The sequence below is a fragment of the Emydura macquarii genome, unplaced genomic scaffold, assembly GCF_026122565.2.
Source record: "Emydura macquarii macquarii isolate MOO-44397 ecotype Brisbane River unplaced genomic scaffold, CSIRO-AGI_Emac_v2 contig_1390, whole genome shotgun sequence".
In the NCBI taxonomy this organism is placed as follows: Eukaryota; Metazoa; Chordata; order Testudines; family Chelidae; genus Emydura; species Emydura macquarii.
In genome coordinates this window covers 11886735-11906941 of record NW_027131527.1, presented here as the reverse complement: position 1 = coordinate 11906941, position 20207 = coordinate 11886735, and the positions used below count along the sequence as shown (strand labels likewise).

General features: G+C 40.3%; 2 protein-coding genes across 3 annotated transcripts in view; both read right to left on the bottom strand.

Annotated features, from left to right (window-relative positions):
• The window catches only part of HKDC1 (hexokinase domain containing 1), a 38925-nt gene extending 37593 nt beyond the window's left edge, over positions 1-1332 (bottom strand). Inside the window, exon 1 of the mRNA XM_067552654.1 lies at positions 1195-1332. Coding sequence (XP_067408755.1) covers positions 1195-1257 — 63 coding nt within the window. The 5' untranslated portion in view covers positions 1258-1332. The remainder of the gene's footprint in view (positions 1-1194) is intronic.
• Positions 1333-9807: 8475 nt separating this feature from the next.
• Positions 9808-20207, bottom strand: part of SUPV3L1 (Suv3 like RNA helicase) — a 31818-nt gene continuing 21418 nt past the window's right edge. For both annotated transcript variants that reach the window (XM_067552647.1, XM_067552649.1), the window contains 5 exons: positions 19718-19937; positions 19278-19358; positions 17470-17646; positions 10740-10888; positions 9808-10336 (listed from right to left, as the gene is read on the bottom strand). In XM_067552647.1, coding sequence (XP_067408748.1) covers positions 9868-10336; positions 10740-10888; positions 17470-17646; positions 19278-19358; positions 19718-19937 — 1096 coding nt within the window. In that variant the 3' untranslated portion in view covers positions 9808-9867. The remainder of the gene's footprint in view (positions 10337-10739; positions 10889-17469; positions 17647-19277; positions 19359-19717; positions 19938-20207) is intronic.

The following is a 20207-nucleotide window of genomic DNA, read 5'->3' as shown; positions in this document are numbered from 1 at the left end:
AGGGCTGCTTAAGATATTGGCAGCATGTTATCTACTGCGATGTCGACTCACCATGTGTTTCTTAAAGGAAGGCCATTAAGGGAACACCCAAGAAGCCCTTCCAGCGTAAGGCAATATTTTTCTGGGGGAAAAAAATCCAGACTTGTTCTACTGCTGGACTAGCTCAGTGGTGGTGCTTACTCACTCATGGGGATCTTGGCTCATTTCCTCTTACGCCTTTGCTTAACAGTTTACTCTTGCTTCTGGTTTGCCTCATCTGTCTCAACAGCCATCCTTCCAGCTCATTAGAAAGTGACAATGACAGGAGCCCTGTGTACAGACCATTGGCCAGAGGCAGGTGGCCACAATATGAAGGTGAGGTGGTATTAGGTCAGGAGGTGAGAAATTTGGACAGAGATGCAGAAGACTAACTCAAGGAGCATGGAGCGTATAAGAGTTTTATGCTGAAGTGCCATGCACCCACATATCAGCACTTTTCCAAGAGAAGACTTGGTTATCTGCTGTGTGTCCAAGTCAGGGTGCCGTTAGTCTGTTCGCACATAAAAAGCTTACAGTCTGGTCTGTCTTGTACTTTATTATTGTTAATTAAAACTCTTATTTGTACACAAACATCTTGGCTGAGATTTTCAAAGCCAGCTAGAAGATCTAGATAAACTTTTTCCCATTAAAATGACTAGGAAATTGTGTCTCCAAATCCCGCTGGTCCCAATCCAAAGTCAATTGAGGACAACTGGCATCTTTTCATTGATTTCAATGAACTCGAACCCCTCTTCAGTTTTGAAAACCTCAACCTTATTGTCTAAATCAAAGTCATTATGCAACCAAGCAAGAGCATGAGTTTCACAAACTATACTCCACTGCTGCAGTAAGTAGGAAAGCTCTTTATTTTTGAACATTTTACAAAAAGAAGCCTCAGAGCTAACATTCGTCTAGACTTATTGAAGATTATTTACACATTCACTATGCAGAGAGTTTTGTTTCCTAACATGTTATTCTAAGTTTATCAGATCTGAAGACTAAATAAAAATAGGACTGTTTTAAATTCCGAAGATTTACCAACCCTCTGATCTCTACCTCTTTGCCAAGAGCATATTACACAGCATCCAGTCATTTTTTGCTCATATAGTAAAATATTCTCTGCTCTCCTGTAACCCATATCAATCAATCTTACCAGCAAACAAAACTGGACCTTACCTTTTTTATTTGATCTTCTTTTAGTTTGGTAAAATAAAAAGCTAATAAATGCACAGCAAACATTTTCTTGATGCTTATTGGTGTCTCAGTGGTGACAGAGCAGCTGTGAATAATTAATTCCAAAGTGGCAGATCTTATTCATGAGTTAAGAATTAAAAATACTTCAACATTTTCCCCAAAGCGAGATATTAGAGCTTCTGGGAAATCAAATCTGGGACTAAATCCATTCAGTTTAGTTGGTTCAATGAATAAACTTCAGTCTCTTTCTCTCTCTCCCTGCCCACCAGTCCCCCTCCCTTCCCCTGGTAGAGATTTTATTGTCGAATAGTAAGCATCTGGCTAGCCGCCAAGGTGAAGAAAAAATTGATTGGCCCACTCAGGAATTTTTACCACTTAACAATCCAGTTGCTATGCAATGTTCTTTGCTTAACCCAGCACAATCTTGTGCAGCATTTGACAGACTTCCACAAGAATGTGACAAATACAAGCTGCTTCAATTAACTTTAGCTCACTTAGAAAATTATGTAGAGTTGTTGGAAGTTAGGGTGTCTGTTTCACCTGGTTAGCATTCAAGTTTTTTGAGACAAACCCATGTCTCTGAGTCAGACATGTCACACTGCGTCTGGTAAACATAATACATTCTTCTCTAGGACTCGTCTCGGTACGCCCCCACACTCACCCTGGCCCAGCAACACTTACCCCAAGGTACTCCTTACACAATTCCCAACTTGCACACATTATTCTCCCTTTGTTCATGCGGATTGTGATGACAAAATCTAAGTCTTATGTCCCCAGGACTGCACATGCAAAGGAAAAATTTGACCCGTTTGATAGCTGGACAATTTTAATATTAGACTCAGTCTTACTCAGACAAATTCAATCCTAATTTAAGGTGTGCAGCCCCCACAGAGAGGCACCTACTAATGTCAGGGCTGAATTGAACCATATCTATAGCTTTTAAAGTTTTTAATCAAATAAATACCACACACAAGCTGAAAACAGAAAAGTCAAGTGTAATGCAAACGAGAGGATGAGCATGCAGTAAATTAGACATTTCTAAACTAGGCCTTTCACCTTAAAAAATAACAAACACCTTGCCAGCCTGAGATCATGGTTCATTACTCCCAGATTCATCTTTTAAATAACTGTCTGATCTAACAAGCCACGTGCACAGGTGGTCTGTCTCTTTACTCATTATATAACCTTCTCTTTTGAAGCACATCCCTGGCTGGCCAATCAAATTGAGAGCATCGCCTTTTAAATTCCATTCCTCTTTGTTCCAGAGCTCATTGTGTGCCTAATATAGTAGGTTTAACTGTCACTCTCTCATTAGGAATTCAAATATCACATGAAAAGCGTCTCAAAGATACCAAACAGACAAATTTTGTTAATCAAGTGGTATTTGTCAGTTTCATCCTGAGAGCGAACTCCATCAGTCATTTAGGTTTTCAGTGCATCCTTGCTTTAGATAAGTAGGAGGTTGAGGAAAGAAGGAAAATTATTTTTTTCATGCAACTGATTTTTCAAAACACTAACAGCCGTTTAAAATAAGGCCAATTTGCAGTACTTTGGCCAGAGTGGTACAAAGTGACATTAGTGCAAATGACAAATAAGGCCCAAATGAATATACCAGCTTCTGTCATCATTTGTTGCTGTTAATATATATTAAATATAACAGTGTTTTATCCAACAAGCCAGTTACAAACCCTCCCTCCCACCTTCAGATCAGAGAGCATCACAGCATGACTTTTTTTATTTTTGCAATGCTCTCTTTGCAGCCCCTTCCTGAGGTATCCTGGAGCGTTCTAAGGTGGATGATCATCACTGGGATCAATGCAGCTACAAGTCAAAGACCATTAGGTAAGATCCTCGTAACCAGGATGGAGAGCTTTCAACACGTGTGCATGCATAGAGAAAATCCCAATACCAGCCCCTACTCCAAGGGATGTTGGTGAAGGTTCTGCTGCTGCTGCCACCTGCCAGCCTCTCTTACTCAGAGTGCTAAAGGCAACATGCTTCCTGCTGGGCGGAGTTGAAGATTTTCTCACTGGAGACATCTGCAGCCTGCTGCCTGTGAGCAGACCCTCTTGGGACAAGGCTTCTGATGGAAGAGAGGAGGCCTCGTGCTAGGATAGGGGAATAGCCACTTCCTCTTCCCTCAGACATGGCAAAGTGGATTCATCCCACGGTGTCATCTTAGCACTCAAATGCCTTCCATGAGACTCTCCTTTCAGTGGGATGGCATTTTCCCAGGGAAGCATGGAGGAATTTGTCTTTAAACAAGCACTAAAGATGGATATTGACCCACTTTCCCCTGGTGGCATTGCTGAGATTGTCCATAGCATGGATTCCAGTGCTGCCTCTCTTTGGTAGGGTAGAGGGGGAAGATAGTAAAATGCCAGGAATAGGTAGTTGAGTTAGGAGCTCCGGCTACTGGAATGGAAGAGTGCAGCTGTAGGGCAACTGGGAAGAGAGCATGAAGCCTCCCTAGAGTACAGTTTACATTTAAGGCCAAAGAAAAGACTCTCTATATATAAACGAAAGCCTACGTCTCCCCCAATCATTTGGTGTCCATTAAAATTACCCATGTATTAGTTCTACTGCAGTAATACTCAGGCCTGGTTCACATTGGGGACTTATGTCAATTTAAAGTCCTTTACATCGATTTAAGTACTCCCATGTTCACACTGACACCACTGTTAATTTGAATTAAGGTGCCAGTAAAATCGATTTAATAAGACCACCTCTGCAAGTGGTATAGCACCTAAACCGACTTTGTAAATTCGAATTAGTGTTCATGTGAACGTAATGGAGCTTAATTCGAATTAATTGACCTCTGGAATGTATCCCATTATTCTCCATTTTCACCTCTCTGGCCAATCAATCTGTGGTGCTCTGTGGTCACAATAGCAGGTAAAGTCCCCTCCCTTCAAGCCCTGGGAAGATTTGAATTTCCACTGTATGTGCTTGCTGCCAGTATGGAGAGAGGTTTGCTAGTGATCTCAGCATGGCTACTGCAAAGCCCAAACGCGCTCCAGCATGGAGTCGACCAAAGGTCTTAGACCTCATCGGGCTGTGGGGCTAGGAATCAGTTCTGGCTCAGCTCAGAGCCAGCAAAAGGAATCTGAACATTTATGTGAAGATATCCCAGGACATGCTGGAGAAGGGGCACAAGAGAGATGCTCAGCAGTGCAGGGGCAAGATAAAGGAACTTCGCCAGACGTATCAGAAAGCCAGGGAAGCTAAGAGCCGCTCTGGGTCCTCTCCAAAAAGATGCAGGTGAGTTTTCTGTCTTCAGTTTTCTGTCTTCTGTTCCTGTCTCTGTGTTTGTGATGCCAGCTGATTTTCCCCCCCTCAGCCTGCCACACGATTTAGATCTCCGAAACTGTATTTGTACTGCAAGCACAGAAATCCCGCCCCGATCCTGTCTGTGTAGGTTTTGGATGCATGCCGAGATAAACGCCCACACGCCCTCCCCCCCAATTTCAATTTCAATTGCTGAAATTTATTGATAGATACATTCTTCCTAACTTTAAAAACTGTGTCTACATTGTATCCAAGCATCATTTCAAAATCTTACATGTGTATATTGTTCTTCACTAATTTGGCTGTGGCTTTTTTTTTTTTCTCATTCTGTAGACTCCTCGCCAGTGGCCCGACCATTAAGCAGTGCTGCACACAGATTGTCTCTGATTAGGAAAAGGAAGAAACTAAACACCCTACCCTACCCCTGGAAAGAGTGAAGGAACCCTTCTCCCCCACCCTTTCACCCAAGACATGACTGTTCAAAAATAAATTTTTGCATCTTTTCAGAACGTTTCTTTATTAAAGAAAATCTTATTCATGAGGGATTTGCCGGGCACAGATCTGGAAGGGTGGTGGGGGGAGCGGGTATCATCAAAGGAAAACATACAGGAACCAATATCAGGCTTTCATCAAAGGCAAGCAGCATACCGGGGGGGGGGGGGTGCATGAGAAAAGTCTAGCAACATACAGGAACAGAAATCACTAATGCATCACTCATTCATTGGCTGCAGCAATTGGGAATTGTTCTGCTGGATGTCTTGAAGCAGGGCAGTCTCGGCTGCTTCACTTTCTTGCCCTTTTTCTCAAGTACCCCATGCTAAGCCACAAAAAGCAATGGTGATTGCAGGGAGCAAAAAAACTGGCTCGAAAATCCTTTTCCTGTTTGTTTGGGAGGGGCAAAGGGTGGGGGAAGCAGCAGTGCATCCTGGGACGATGCCACAGCCTCTGTTGCTAGTTGCACTGTGGGATAGCTACACAGATTGCACTGCTTTCTAATTCAAATTAAGCCTGGAATGTGTGAACGAGACCAGCTCAAATAGTGTAGTAAGAACAGTCTGCTGTTATTTCTTTAAATCGGCTGCTGAAAGTCGATTTAAGCTAAGTTGAATTAGTGCTGCAGTGTGAACATAGCCACAGTCTCCCCAGTCAGGGTGCTAGACATTGTATGTGGACAGAAAAACATTCCCTGTCCTGAAGAACTTACGATCTAAAGCCCCAACTCTACAATCACAACTCTTCCTGGGCCCAGGCCTTCACCCATTTTGATCAAATTGCAGGATCAGGATCATAGCCGGTTGGAGATCAATGGATCACTACCAGTTCTCATTTGCCCCAAATATTCTTTTCTCCAAACTACTCCTGTGTACTAAATCTCACTAACATTTTCAAATAAATCTCATTTGAAGTTTCTCAGCTATTTTGCAGATAAGATGTGGTACAAAAAACCCAAATAAACCTAAACCATAACAACTTTAAAATCAATTAACTCCTCCTCCTCTCCTCTTCCTTCTGAGTTTCATCTCACCAAAATATCTTGTACAAATGAACTCAAATCTGGGCAAAATAAGTTTATCCAGTAGTCACAGGACATGCAAACTTGGATGGAAAAAGAATTCATTTTCTGAAGACTTTTTGGGTTTGGGGCAATATTAAGTTTTTCCTGACTTAGTTTTACCAGGAATGGCAACTGTTCCTATTAGCTTAACTTATTAAACTTGTTCACGCTATTTTGATGTTATGCCCCACTGACTCCTCCAACACATTATTTTCAGACAGTGTTTTATTAGTTTATCAGGTGCACCGCTCTCCCACACAAATGCTCCAATCTTATTTGCACATTGGAGTTCAGTGATAACAGATATCAGGGAAATGAACAGTCATCTGTTGGCTTCACCCCATGTCAAATTCTCTAAAGCTCTCATTTAGATTTCAGGAAGTGGGAGATAGCTATGAATTGCACCTTCACTGCCATATTGGATATATGTATTAACGAGGACAAATTGCACAAAGCTCAGTTTTGTCTAAGATTCTCTTTAGACAATCATTAGCAGCACGAGGATGCAAAATGATAAGATGAAACGTGTACTTAAGACATCTTCAGAGAAATTGAAGAAAGAAAACACCTGTAAGCCCGCCCAGCAAGAGGGGAAAAAACTGCCTTACCATAGTTTCTACACAACCCCCATCAGAAACAAAGTTGATGAAAGCGGCTCTTCCAACTGAAGGTAAGTACTGTGGAAATTGCAATTTACATTTTATCCGGGAGCCAAGGCTTCCATTTAAAGTGTCAGCTGAAAAGTGTGTTGAACTTTCATAATGTAGGAACACACACACACACACACACACACACACACACACACACACACACACACAATGTAGGCACAAAACAACAGCTCCATGCAAAAACCACTAGGCACAGGTCATTTGGAAGTGTTCTTGTTTTGTACAAACAAGACCCATGTTAAAAATGTGTACCTAGCGTTGCTTTGCAACATCAGTTTTGACCATATCATGTGAGACCAATTTGACAGCAACGTTAATTAGAGTTAATGGCAACTGTGCCATTAGCTCAGAAGAAAAGAAAACTTTCTTTTATGAAAGTCAGCCCTAGAAACGCCTGAATAAATTTCAGAGCTCTTACAACAGTTACTATGGAGTCACTATGGGAACAAGCAATGAATTAAGATAAAGTGCTAATCTCAGCAAAATACCAAAAGAATGCTGAATAGTTACTTAGCTTCTTTCTCATTAGAAGGGCTGTTGCTCAAACACAAGATTTCAGTTTACGCCTCTAAATATCCAAATGAAGCCCCTTCTCCTTGCTCAAAATATACATTAAGAAGTAGCTATGTGTACACTTATCAAAACATAATGGAAGCAGGGAGTATAGCAGGAATGTGGTTTTTCTGTATGCCATACCCACGATGATTGAGAGCTGGGAAGGGAGCATTAACATTATACATGTTCTGAATTTAAGTTTAAGATTTGGACTGAAGTTTGTAGCCTAAAAAACTTAACAGAGCAAGTGGTCGGAGAATTCCACAGCAGCATATCAGGGCGTGCAAAACTGCTTGCCTGAAAGTCAGTGGTTTTCACTGCTCACCACTGTACATCAAGTACTCAACTTTTAAACCTTCTGAGTTCAAGCCTCAGAGAGACAATACTTTAAAAAAAAAAGAAAAAAGAAAAAACACACAAAACAAAAGAGTCCAAAGGAAGCCTTTGCCATAATCTGTCAACAGTGGGTTAGCTTTGTAAATAAAATAAAAAGTTACATGAACTTGGAAAACAATTATACACATTTCACAAGTCTAATCAAATAATTACTGCGGAGATGAAATATATAAGGCACTGAAAGTAGCTAATCAGAAGAAAAATGCTTTCAAGCTGCTACACGCTGACACAGTGCTTGTTTCCACATAGTTGCTTATAGATTCTGTTGTTCTCTGTATTAACTAGAGCTAAATGAAATCTAACTGGGTGCAAATTAAACCTTCAACCCATCAATGGAGGTTTGTACCCAGACATTTTAGAAAGTCAGAAATCAGTTAAAAGGAAATTAAACTTTGCTTTCAAGTTTGCAAAAACTGATGCAATGTTACAGCTTTCAGAATGCTGGAGCTGAAATCCTCTCTCCACAAAACAAGCAGAGCAGCAGAAGCAGTGTAACTTCCTTCACACAGCCATTACAACATGCCCCCGTGCTGAAGATCACCTCTATGGACAAAAGTAGCTTCAGCCTCTAAGCACATTTGATCTGTGTTCTCTCTACAAAGACACTGACAAGATTGTCGCCTTAAAATGATCTAAATCAAACTAATTTAGTGATCAGGGCTAGACGTGTGCAAAGAGCAAGAGCATTCCACTTCAAGCAACTTGTAGAAGGAAGGATTATATAGTGATTAACTCCAATTAAAAAAGGGGGGGAGGGGAGTTGTGGAGAGCTTAGCCAGATGAACTGGGAAATGGTCAAACTAAACAGCCAACATTCCAATTTTATGCTAGCTGGGTAAAAACTTCTCTTAATAGGGTATCAGATGTACAGATGTCATGGATGTCTAAGTATACCGCACTGTACATTGCACTAAATATTTAGTTGATCTCAAGTTACATATTTTATTTCCTCCCATAACAATTAAGAATGATGAAGGATTATCTTGAAATTAAAGAAATAAAATGCAACCACACACAGAAGAACAGAGTCACTTTGGATAAACCTACACTTGGGGCAAGGAGGAGGATTCTGAGCTTATGTACACAGCCACTCTAGCTCTCACTGAGCTAGGGTGCCAAAACAGTAGCAGTATTCACAGTATTTAAATACTGTACATGGTAGCTCAGGCAGTGATGGCAGGGACTATCCACCCTGAATACGTACCCACAGGCTCTCAGCAGGTTTGCACAGGGGGAAGCTCGCTGCTGCCCATGCTACCATGGCTACCCTATATTTTTAGCACATAAGCTCAATGGGAGCAAGCCTAAGTATATCTACATGAGCTAGGAATCACACCCCTAGCTCCAAGCATAGACATCACCTTTCATGAAGGGAATGTAAAAAGTCAGGGCAAATACATAGACTTTGATTGTAGTCCAAAAGAAAGAAATAGCATTAAGACAGCAATTTATGGACTATACAGCAAACACCACAAAGCAACCACACCCCCAAGTTCATATTTTTACAGTATAACATTTTTAGCTTTGCCTAAATAAGAACATCTCTAGCTTTCCCCAGGGGAAAGATTTTATTTTTTAAATGTATGAATTTTTTTCCTAGAAGCCATCAGATAGATAGAACTTAAAAGGGATATGTCCCTTCCTTCAGAATTTCTGCAAGAGAGAAATACTGTAAATTGCCCACATCTAAGACATTATCAGATAAATGCTTTCCACCTGGTTGCTACAGATTTTCAGAGAAGGCAAAGGTTGAAAGGCATGAGATACTAATCTGATTTCCTTTGAAGTTGTAGATTACCAATTATAGCATTTATCTGTTGAACTATGTACTACATGAAAAGTGTGGAATGATTAGCTACTTCATTACTAAGAAAAATATACCCGACCACTATGGTAAAAACAATTTAAGCGTGTATTTCGTAAGTGTGTTTTAGGTTCAAACCTTTATACAGGAACACAATATTTTTATTATGCTGAATGTCATGGTTGTGAGAAAGTGTGTAACAAGTCAACAAAAGCAGAATTAATAAAATAACTTTTCAGCTTACAAGAATCCATCTCTGAATGTTTGCTTCATAAAACTAGCCACAAAGAAAAAAAAAATGCAGCGGCACCGGGCCAGAGATGCTAGAAAAGGATATTAAAATAGTATTTATTCTCTGAACAAATCTTAAATGGAATTAGGTCATTATTTCACTTCTTTTTCTCCGTCCCTTTTGAACCATTCTGATGATCTATTTTTTCACTTGGGAAATTTCCACTGTTATTGTGGTGAACCTCCCACTCTCTTTCCAGCTGTTTCAGCATTTCTTGGGTAAGGAGTCCTTTACGCACTAGTGTCGCAGCAAGAGATCCTTCCGTAGGTTTAGAGCTCAAAACTTTAGATCCCCTCATTCTCCTCTGTCCTGGGACTGTTGTAGCACTTGCAAATTCCTTTCGGTTTGCTTCTGGAAGATCTTCCAAGTTCAACATACGGTCATTAACTTTGGTCCTCTGAAGAGGAAAGTCATCTGGTACAGCTATAGCACCAGAAACAGAAGTAGCTTCTGAAGCTCTGATAAGCCTTATAATGTTATGTACACCAGTTTGTATAATGTTGTCTAATTCTTTCTGGATGTCCCTTACGAGGCTGGCATCTGGGAACATGTCCATAAAACGGTAACTGAAAGAAAAAAAATGTTTTAATCTTGCCAACTTAAGAACTGCTGTAGGTCAGAGTAAGTAGATAACAAGTTGCTGTGTTACCATTATGTGGTATTTAAGTGTTGTGAAGTACCAAAAAAATATTTAAGAGACAGTCTATCTGCTCCCACCCATATGCTTCTTATTTCTGTATCATATTATCCATCATCACATTTACAGTTAAACAGATCTCTGTAGAACATACTGATTGTACAAACTGAGCAGATGCAATAACTATACTATCACGATCCTCTCTGATGACAAGGCATTCCCCCATATAGTGCTAAATTTGCACCAACATAAAGACATAGCTTCCATTTGTCCATGAACTACAAATACATTAGACAAAAAACAAAATACAACTTAGGCTTAAATTTCAATACCTTAACCACAGATAGAGATCAAAAACATCATGAACAGCTTCAAGGTGTATAAGGTCCTTGATGTTCTTTGGTGGGATCAGTGGCCAGTGCGTATGCCTGCATACCCAGTCAAACGTCAGAGGCTCATTTTTGCTAAACTGTCTTGCAAACTGGAAAATAAACAGATTCAACGGGGTCTTATATTAGTCTGTTAGCAAGAACCGAATATTTTTACAAGATAGTAATTTATTAAACCATTTCAAATCTTCAGAAATAGACTGTATTAGTATGAGTTACAAGTACAACTTTGTTAATTATAGCCTCTTTAGCTGTGTTGACACGCAGGTGTTTTTATCTTGTAAACATCATGTTGTGTAATAATGGAAAATCACGATACTGACAAATATAAAAAAAAGTTACTAACCTGTTCTGTAAGTATTGTTTTTTGAGATGTTGTACATGTCCATTCCACTTCAGGTATGTACACACACTGCACTAGCATCAGACATTTTTCCATTGGTGGTACCCACTAGGGTGGCACTGCACCCTCTGCTGCCTTGTGGTGCTGAGCGATGACAAAGGGCAGAGCTGCCCCATTTCCTTCTTACTGGACAGACTTTGATATAGAAGGGAAGGAGGTAGGTTGTAGAAGGAACATGTGTAACACACTTCAAAGAACACCAGGTTAATAACCAATTTTTCTTCACGTGATTGCACACATGCATTCCACTGCGGATGACACAGCCAGTTCAATCTGGAGGCTAAACTCCTGAGGTGTTAACCCTGGAGACTGTAAAATGAAGAGCCTTGGGTTTGGGTGAAGAACGAGACCATGGTCCTGTGAAATCAGATCTGAATCTGTTTTTTATACCAATGGAATCCTGGTTGAGAGGGACAACAGAGTCGGAAAGCAATGCTGGAGACCACGCTGGTGCAACAAGAATCATGTGAGCCTGATCCTGTCTGATTTTTTAACTACACTCTGGGAAACAGCAGAACCGGAAGGTAAGCATACATGTGGTTGTCTTTCCATGGCAACAGCAAAGCATCTGTCAGAAACACTGGACTGTGACCTGCTCTTAAACTGATGATGCTTCCTGTTGTGTGAGCTTGCAAACAAGTCTATGTGGAGAACCTCCCAGACAGAGACCACTCATGGTGACAGGTGAAAGATCTGCTCAGGTAATCTGCCAGGCTCTTCTGGTATAGCTGGAAGGTGAGAGAGTTTGATACAGATCAAGCTGGCAATACAAAACTCCCAAAACTGTACTGCCTCTTGGCATAGAAGAATCGAGCACACCCTTCCATGGCTGTTCATGTAGAACACTGCTGCTGTGTCATCCCTAAGAACTAGTAAAATCCTTCCCCTGATGTGGGGGAAAAAGTGTGGCAAGCTAGAGAAATGGCTCTTAACTATCTTACATTTATGTGGAGAGTAAAATCCTGGACAGACTAGATACCTTGTGTCTGCAGAGTTCCAAGGCAGACCCCCCAACTTAGGGTGGAAGCATCTGTAACAAGAATCAAAGTAGACTGTGGAGGAATAAAAAGAACTCCCACATATACATTGGTTGGATCCATCCACCAGTCCAAAGAAGCCAAGACTTCTTTGGAAACTCAAACCAACATGTCCAGTGGATGACAAATTGGGAAGTATACCAAGCTCAGTCAGCCCTGCAGCTTCCTGAAATGAAGCCTAGCACACCAAACCTCATACATACATGAGGCCATGTGCCTCAGAAGCCTGAGACAGTTCCATGCCGTCGTGGCAAAATGGGCTTTCAGGTCTAACAAAATGCCCAACATTGTCTGGAACCTGGCTTGCAAGAGGAATGACCTAGCCTCTGTAGAATCCAAGACCACTCCTATAAACTCTATTCTCTGAACAGATCAAAGGATTGACTTTTCCTCATTTATCAGCACCACCTCATTCTTCGATCAGACTCTCACCAACTAGTCGTCCAGATACAGAAACACTTGGACTCCTGATTTCCTCAGGAACGCAGCCACCATTGTCATGCCATGCTTTTTAAAAAGACAGGTGGGGCAACAGTCAGGCCAAATGGCAGTGACTGCAAACTGATAGTGGGATTGGTTGACCACAAATCTGAGGAATCTCCTGGGCTTTGACATGTTACCACATTGAAATACACCCTTTAAGTCAAGGACAGCATACCAATCATCAGGAAGGGATAATGGAAGCCTAAGTGACCCTGTGAAACTTCATTCTCTTTATGTATTTCATCAGCTCTTAAAGATCTAGTATGGGCCTGAGAGAGCCTTTTGTTTTTGGAATCAGGAAGTAGCATGAAGAAAAACTCTTTCCTCTGTGTAGAGGAGGAACTTCCTATATGTCTCCTGATAGGAGAGAATGTACCACCCATAGGAGAACTTCCTCTTGAGAGAGGTCCCTGAAAAGGGATGGAAAAGGGGGTGGGAGCAAGAGGTAGAAAAACTGAAGAATGGATCCCAATTCCATCTTGCTTAAGACCCACTAGTCTGTAGTGATATAGGGCCAAGCACTCAGGAAGTGGGACAGCCTGTTGGGAAAAAAAAACAGGTATGAGAATCTAGCAAACTACAAAGTTGTACACTGTCCTTGCCGAGACTGTCAAAATGACTGTTCGGTGTTCCCAGGCTGTCTGGACAAGCTTGCAGTGGACAAGAAAAGAAGAGGAAGTGGTCTCTTCCTGTAACTTTTCCCTTTTCTCCTAGTCTGGTCTTGATAAGGCATAAAGGAAGTATAATGGTGGGACTGCTGTGGGAAAAACTACTGCTTCTTTGTGAGAGGAGTGTAAATACCCAAAAACTTCAGCATAAAGAGTCTTTAAGGCTGTAAAACTTGGTATCTGCTTGCTGTGAAAAGATTGATGGTCCCTCCTAAGGAAGACTCGATGACTGGATCCATGAACATCTAATGCATTGTTATGGTTGATGCCATAGCTCTAGCAGTAGAATCTGCAGCATTCAATACAACCTGAAGTAAGGCCCTGGCTACCATCTTTCCTTTGTCCACTACTGCAAGAAACTCTTGTCCGGCCTCCTCTGGCAACTTCTTCTGTATATTTTAAAACATTGTCCAAGAGGAAGAAATAACAATGCCCAAGCAATAGTCACTGATTTGAAATCCAGAGCTACAGGCCACTTGTTTAACCTTTTTCTCCAAAAAAGAGTTTCTTTCTTCTTTTGATTTTGAGGTAGACATCTGCTGACTTTGGTGCTCTTTTTCATTAACACTACTGACCACTACTAACCTCAGGGCAGAAGGGTATAACTGTGTTCAAACTCCTAAGAAGGGATAGAATACCTCGATACATTCTTTTTAGCTGTGGGAGGCAAGGAAGATGGGGTTTGCCACAATATTATTGCATGTTCCAAATCTGCTTGTTTGTGGGGAGTGCCACTTGAGAAGGCCCCACAGATCCCACAATATGAACTAGATCAATCAAGTAGAGCTATGTGAGCTCTACTTCCGCCTGTACATCTGTGTTGGCAACCAACCTCATTAGGAGGCCCTGATGTAATTGTCAGGGGGAGATGAGGAAACATTTGACACTACTGCTTCATCTGGTGGTGATGAGGAGGAACCCAAGGCTGGCTGAGGTGGTGCTTCCCCCAGTTCCTTGAAAGGGGGATTCACTGGGCAGATTGCTCATGTTCAGTACTGAGCTTATGTCTGGGAGCGACTTCTTGCAGCTCTTGACATGAAGCTTCGTAATGCCTACTGGAGAATGGGGTGGGGAGAGGATCCGGAGGTTGGTAGAAACCCACACAAATTCCAGTATTGCCACTGATATGGCACCAGAGCCCAATTTCTTCCCAGTCAACGTTCCCTACTGACCGACCAGTGCAGAGCCTCCGCTGGATACCAGGGGTGAAAATCCATTGGATAAGAGTGATGGTTTATGGAATACAGCTTTGACACTTAAGATCCAACTTCCAACTCAGAGAATGAACCCGAGTAGTTCGACCAGGGAGATGCAGTATCTCTCAGTGCCAGGAGTCCAGAAAGGACGGCACTAGAGAAATCATAGCCTGTTTGCCCCTTAACAGCATCATACAAGGGGGAACCAGAGTGTCCAGAGGTGCCCATGGTGCCAGGCGCTGAATTCTAGAACCTTGCAAGTGGGTGTCTGCCGGTACTGGGCGAAGTGTCTATAGAACTTCCAGCAAAAATTGGCACAGATGGACTCAGCAGATCACATGCCACTGCATCTGCCTCAGGCGTTGATGGCATCAGGAAAGTCTTTTGCTGTTGCTGAGCCAGAGAGGATGGCACCGTTGAACAGGATGGTGCTTCCTTAAATGTCGGTCTCAATGGCACTAGTACAAAGTCAACGACCGCACCCGATGCTATATGCGCCAGGCAGTTCCTCAGCACTGAACACGTTCTACCCTGCTTCCCATCAGTGCTAGGGACCTCAATCTCCTCAATGACATCTGCCAGTGTTTCTTCATTAGTGCCAGAGAAGGAGATCAGCACCGAGACACTGTCACAACAGAAGGAGCATTCCTAGGCGAAATGAAGGTGCTCAGTGCCCACCTGAGCAGGAAGTTTCCAAGGGTGGGAATAGGGCTGACTCCATAAGGCTTTAATCTGACCTCCCTGTCCTTTTTAGTTCTGGGCTTGAAGTCCCTACAGGTTTGGTACCTGCTCCTGATGTGAGTTTCTCCAAAGCACTTTAGACACATGGAGTGCAGGTCACTCACGACTATCAGCTTTTTGCTTTCATGGCAAGGTTTGAAGCCTGGGGACCACAGAATGCCCCAACATCCGGTATCAGTACCCAGAACCAGCAGGAACCAAAGTGTAAAGTAAGTACACTAGTAAAAGAAAAAGGGAAACTACTACTAAAACACTACACTATTAACGAGTACTAGCTATATACAATAGAAAAGATTTAGAGAGAGGGAAACACTTGCAATAGCAAGGAAGCATACTCCAACAACCATCACAGGTGGAAGAAGGAACTTAGAGAGGGTCTGTCCTTTATACCATCGCACAGGAGTAAAGGGCACATGAGCAGCCGGTCCCGCTGAGGGAAAAATCTCCGACATTAGTGCATGGGTATGTGTGCGCCCAGAAGTGGAATGGACAGGTGTAACTGCTCAAAGAACTAACATTCTGTCTATGACATAGCACTGAGTGGAATGAAGATTGACTAGCAAGGCAATACTGCTTTTGTCATCTCAGAATCTATTTACTATTTTAATCTATTTATTTTAATAATTAGTATTTCTAAAATTTGTCTGCACATATTTTAGATGATGTTTACTTTATGCAGCTCAGAATTATCAACTACCACACATTTTTTTACATAACTATTCAACCCAGGAGCCATTTCTCCCCTTCTCTGCCTCATTAAAACAATTTGTTATGGGTCACACACACACAGCTAAGAAGCGAAGTATGAGACTTCCCAGAAATTGAGATCAGAGCTTTATGATCTCCCTCCTAGCATGGTCAGCTGGGCTTTGTCCATTGTCTTAGATCTGTCAGAGAATATCTCATGGTTTGGCTGAATCCTAACAATGCTTCTCTTATTTCAGATTATCTTTCCAGGTTGAGAAAGTGATGTTGGATACTCATTCCCTGATTTAACAAGGTCACTATTCTCAGCTAAAAATAGTGATTAATTTCTATTAAAAAAACATAACACTTGGGAATCTTACCTGCTTTGTCAGCAGACTACTCAATCAGAAAACTTATGGCCTAAATTTTCAAAAGTGATTAGTGATTTTGGGTGTCCAATTTCAGACAATGGGCAGGGGTCTGATTTTTCAAAGGATGGGGGCTCAGCATTTTTGGAAGATCAGGTCCTTTTTAGGTAGCTTAACTGAGGCACTGGTAATTTGAGAAAAGTAGAATCACAAGTAGAATCATTTTGTAAAATATAGGCCTGTATTTTCACACAATTGAGACTTCCTCATTTCACTGATATGCAGCAAAAATGTTTAAGTTTTTTACTCTGAAATAGTGTTTTGTCCAAACCAAGTGAAACAAAGATGGCAGCATATGACATAAATTAATAGGATGTCACTGAGCAAGGGCCCAATCCTGCAAAGCCTAATTTGCATAAGTAATTCCTACTGCGTTCAGTAGATTATTCAACATGACTGAAGATTACTCAAATCAGGCTTTGCTATGAAATAGATCATATATGGTCATATAAATTTAGTTCTTAGTTATGTGAATTCATTATTAGGCTAAGTTTTGGGTTTTTTAATGTCATAAGATCAATGATTGATTTTATTGGGCTTAAATTCTTCTATTTTGTTCGCATATAGGGTGCTGAAAAAAATGAGTTCCTGGAAATAGCACCAGTTGATTCCAGGCAAGCTACTGTGAGCAGGTGCTGTGCAAAGCTTTACACCACACAACTGAGTATGTACCTCATTCCTGACATCTGCTAGTTCAGAAATTCTCACTGGGAAAGTTATGGGATTTTATGATGCAAAATAAAGGGATTTTGTGATGTGAATAAAGTGAAAGTTAAAACAACAACTTTATTTTAATTTACATCCCAAAGTGGAAGCTGAGGCCTAACAAAGAAAAGCTAATGCATTTACAAAACTGTATCTGAACAGTTAATAGTTGTATTTCTTTTTAAATTCGCCACATAGTTTGTATTTCTACTTCCATGTGAGCCTTTTAAAAATGCACTTGTAAACTACCAATTTAGAAACGGGACACATACTTGGTTAAGACTGATCTAGTCAATTATAAATTCTGTTTATTTGAAGAACTTACCTTTAGCAATGAGGTGCAGACAAAAGGCTGTTTTTTGTTGATAGGTGCTGTGCAGAACACATACCTTGCTCTCAAATTTAGTGGAATATGCTGAATCATATCTGCTAGAAATTTAAAGTCATCAACATTGCAGACAAAATAGAGCCCATCCACTTGTGAGAGGCTCACAAAGATATCCTGTTCAGAAAGAGTTAAAATACTGTTAATAGTTGAAGTTCAGGTTAAGGTTATCACAACTGATGGTTGCCAACTTTCATACTGCCATGCTAACTACTGAATATTTGATTGACTCTTTCAAAGTCTGATTACATTTGGAGGGTAGCTTAAAAACACCAATTTTTGTATAGGTTATGTTTGTTCTCTCTCTGCAGTTTCCTTTAAAAATGACATGTGTAATGCAGATTCAGTAGTAGTATGGAGGGTATATGACACTTCAAAAAAATAAACCAACTTTTTCTTAAATATAGTATAATAGGGAGCATACATATGTGCCACATAATTGACTTTATAAGATCATGCTATTTCTACATTCAACATTTGTTGTAGATTCATGTCACCAGCATAACAAAAGATACATTTTTTTATTTTAGTGGATAATTCAAACCATTAAATTATTATAAGATTGGCTTTAGGATTTTTGAGATTACAGGAAAGAATAGTGAGAAACACAGATCAACTAAAACATTGCAGGAGCTGAGATCATAGAGTATAAAGACAAATAGCTATTCCTATCCTCCTCTGCTTGAAACATATTTAAGATTACCTTTTTTTTTTTTTTTTAAGTGTCCATAGCAGTAATTGTCTCTGGTATGGATATGATAAGTAAAGATACATTCAACCACTGATCTGTGTGCCTGACTGTATGTGTATCGTACAGAAAAATATGAAATAAGGCATTTTAATTAGACTTTGAAAGGAAAAAAATATAAAGTTAGATTTGAATACTAGCTTTGAGGTTTAGAAAGCAAAAGCTTAAACATGTGCTGCTTTTCTATCAGCATGAATTTTACAAGAGGCCTTTGCTTGGATAGTACAAACTCTCCTTTTCATAACAGGGTAATTTTGTACATTTTGTTTAGATAACTTAGTATTCTCAGTTAATAACTTTAGTGGACCCTCAAGACACTCAGGGAATCTGTGTGAACTACTGTAAAATTCTGATAATCTGTTTAGAAGATTAAATCTTTTCATGGTGCTTTTTTTGTTTCATTTATACTATAAAAGTGTATTCCTAAATAAACTTCTATGAGCATCACAAGTAAATGCACTAGTAAGATGGAACAAATCCAAAAAACCAAGTAGTGATGGGATTGAGTGGCTTCTATAGAATCCACATGTCCAAATTTTAGTGAAGACACTGTCTCAACAGATAGTACACACAAGATCTAAGTGATTGAGATTAAAAAAGCTAAATTCTAGATGACCTGCTTACTTTCCAAAACTATTATTTTTGCTTTAATATCTGAGTCTATGTCTCCAACTTCAAACCAAAAAGTATACATACTTCTAAAATACCAAAACAAGCGAAGAGCAGGAGCTGCAGCAACAATGCTCTTAAAAACAAAACAAGATTACCTAGAGACTTCCAGATCATTAGTGACACAGAAAGGGTTATAATGAGCATTCTGAATGCATCAGCTGTCACTACACTAGTAGATAGAAAAGTCCAATTGCTTAATAAATAACCCCACAAAGCAGCACCTTGGCTTTTTAATTACACTGCATTGCAGTAAAGCAATAACTATAAAGTAACATTAAGTGATTTTAAAAATGAAAGCTCATGTTTCTATAGATTTAATCATTCTTACAATTAGATTTGATAGAGTAGCATCAGGGAGATGGTATGCAAACATTTCTATCTGCTCCGCAGTAGGATGCAGGCCAGCTGTCTAAGGAAAAAGAAAGCGATGTTCATTATTTCTTAACAAAAAAACCTTTAAAAATACCAGCAACTGAAAAGCAAATCCATGGAATCCACCACAGTGCACCACCATCATGAATTTAAGAACCAAAATGAAAACAAAGCTCAAGCAGAGAGAAACTAGAAGAGCCGCTGCAGCATGTGAGTGAGAGACTTCACACGTTTTATGGAACCTACAAATGCCCCACACATTCAGAAAGACAGCACTGTACAATTCACTTTTCTTACTCAGATTCAACTGTGTACAGTGAAGAACAACACTGGATAACAATATACCAAGGCAGTTCTAAAACACTTCAGTGAGACCTGAACATTTAAGACTCTTACCTCTATCGGAAGCACAGGCTTATTCAGAATTTCTTTCAGCAGTACAAGATCATCACGATGCATTGTAGTGATTTCCCCTTCCTTGAACACAGAGCTATATCTTCCAGCTCTGCCTGAAATTTGTAGAGCCTGAGAGGTTGTAATTGTATCCATTTCCTTCTCTCCCTTTTCATTCATATTTGGCTTTATTAGAGAATTAAAAATGATTCTCTTTATACTCCTAAAACATTTAAACAAAAAACAAAAACAAAACAAAAACAAGACAAAAATCATTGGCTACTTTATTTTACAGAAAAAGATGCAACTGATGCAAAAAGAAACTTCGGTTGGTGAGAATTGGTTCACCTCACCCAACTTGTCTCTCTAACATCCTGAGACTGACATAGCTATAACTACACTGCATACTTTCTCTTTTTATGTCATGCAAGTTATTTCCATAAAGCTAATTACTGCAGAAGAATACAAGTTCCTTTTTCCTCTCAAGATTCCT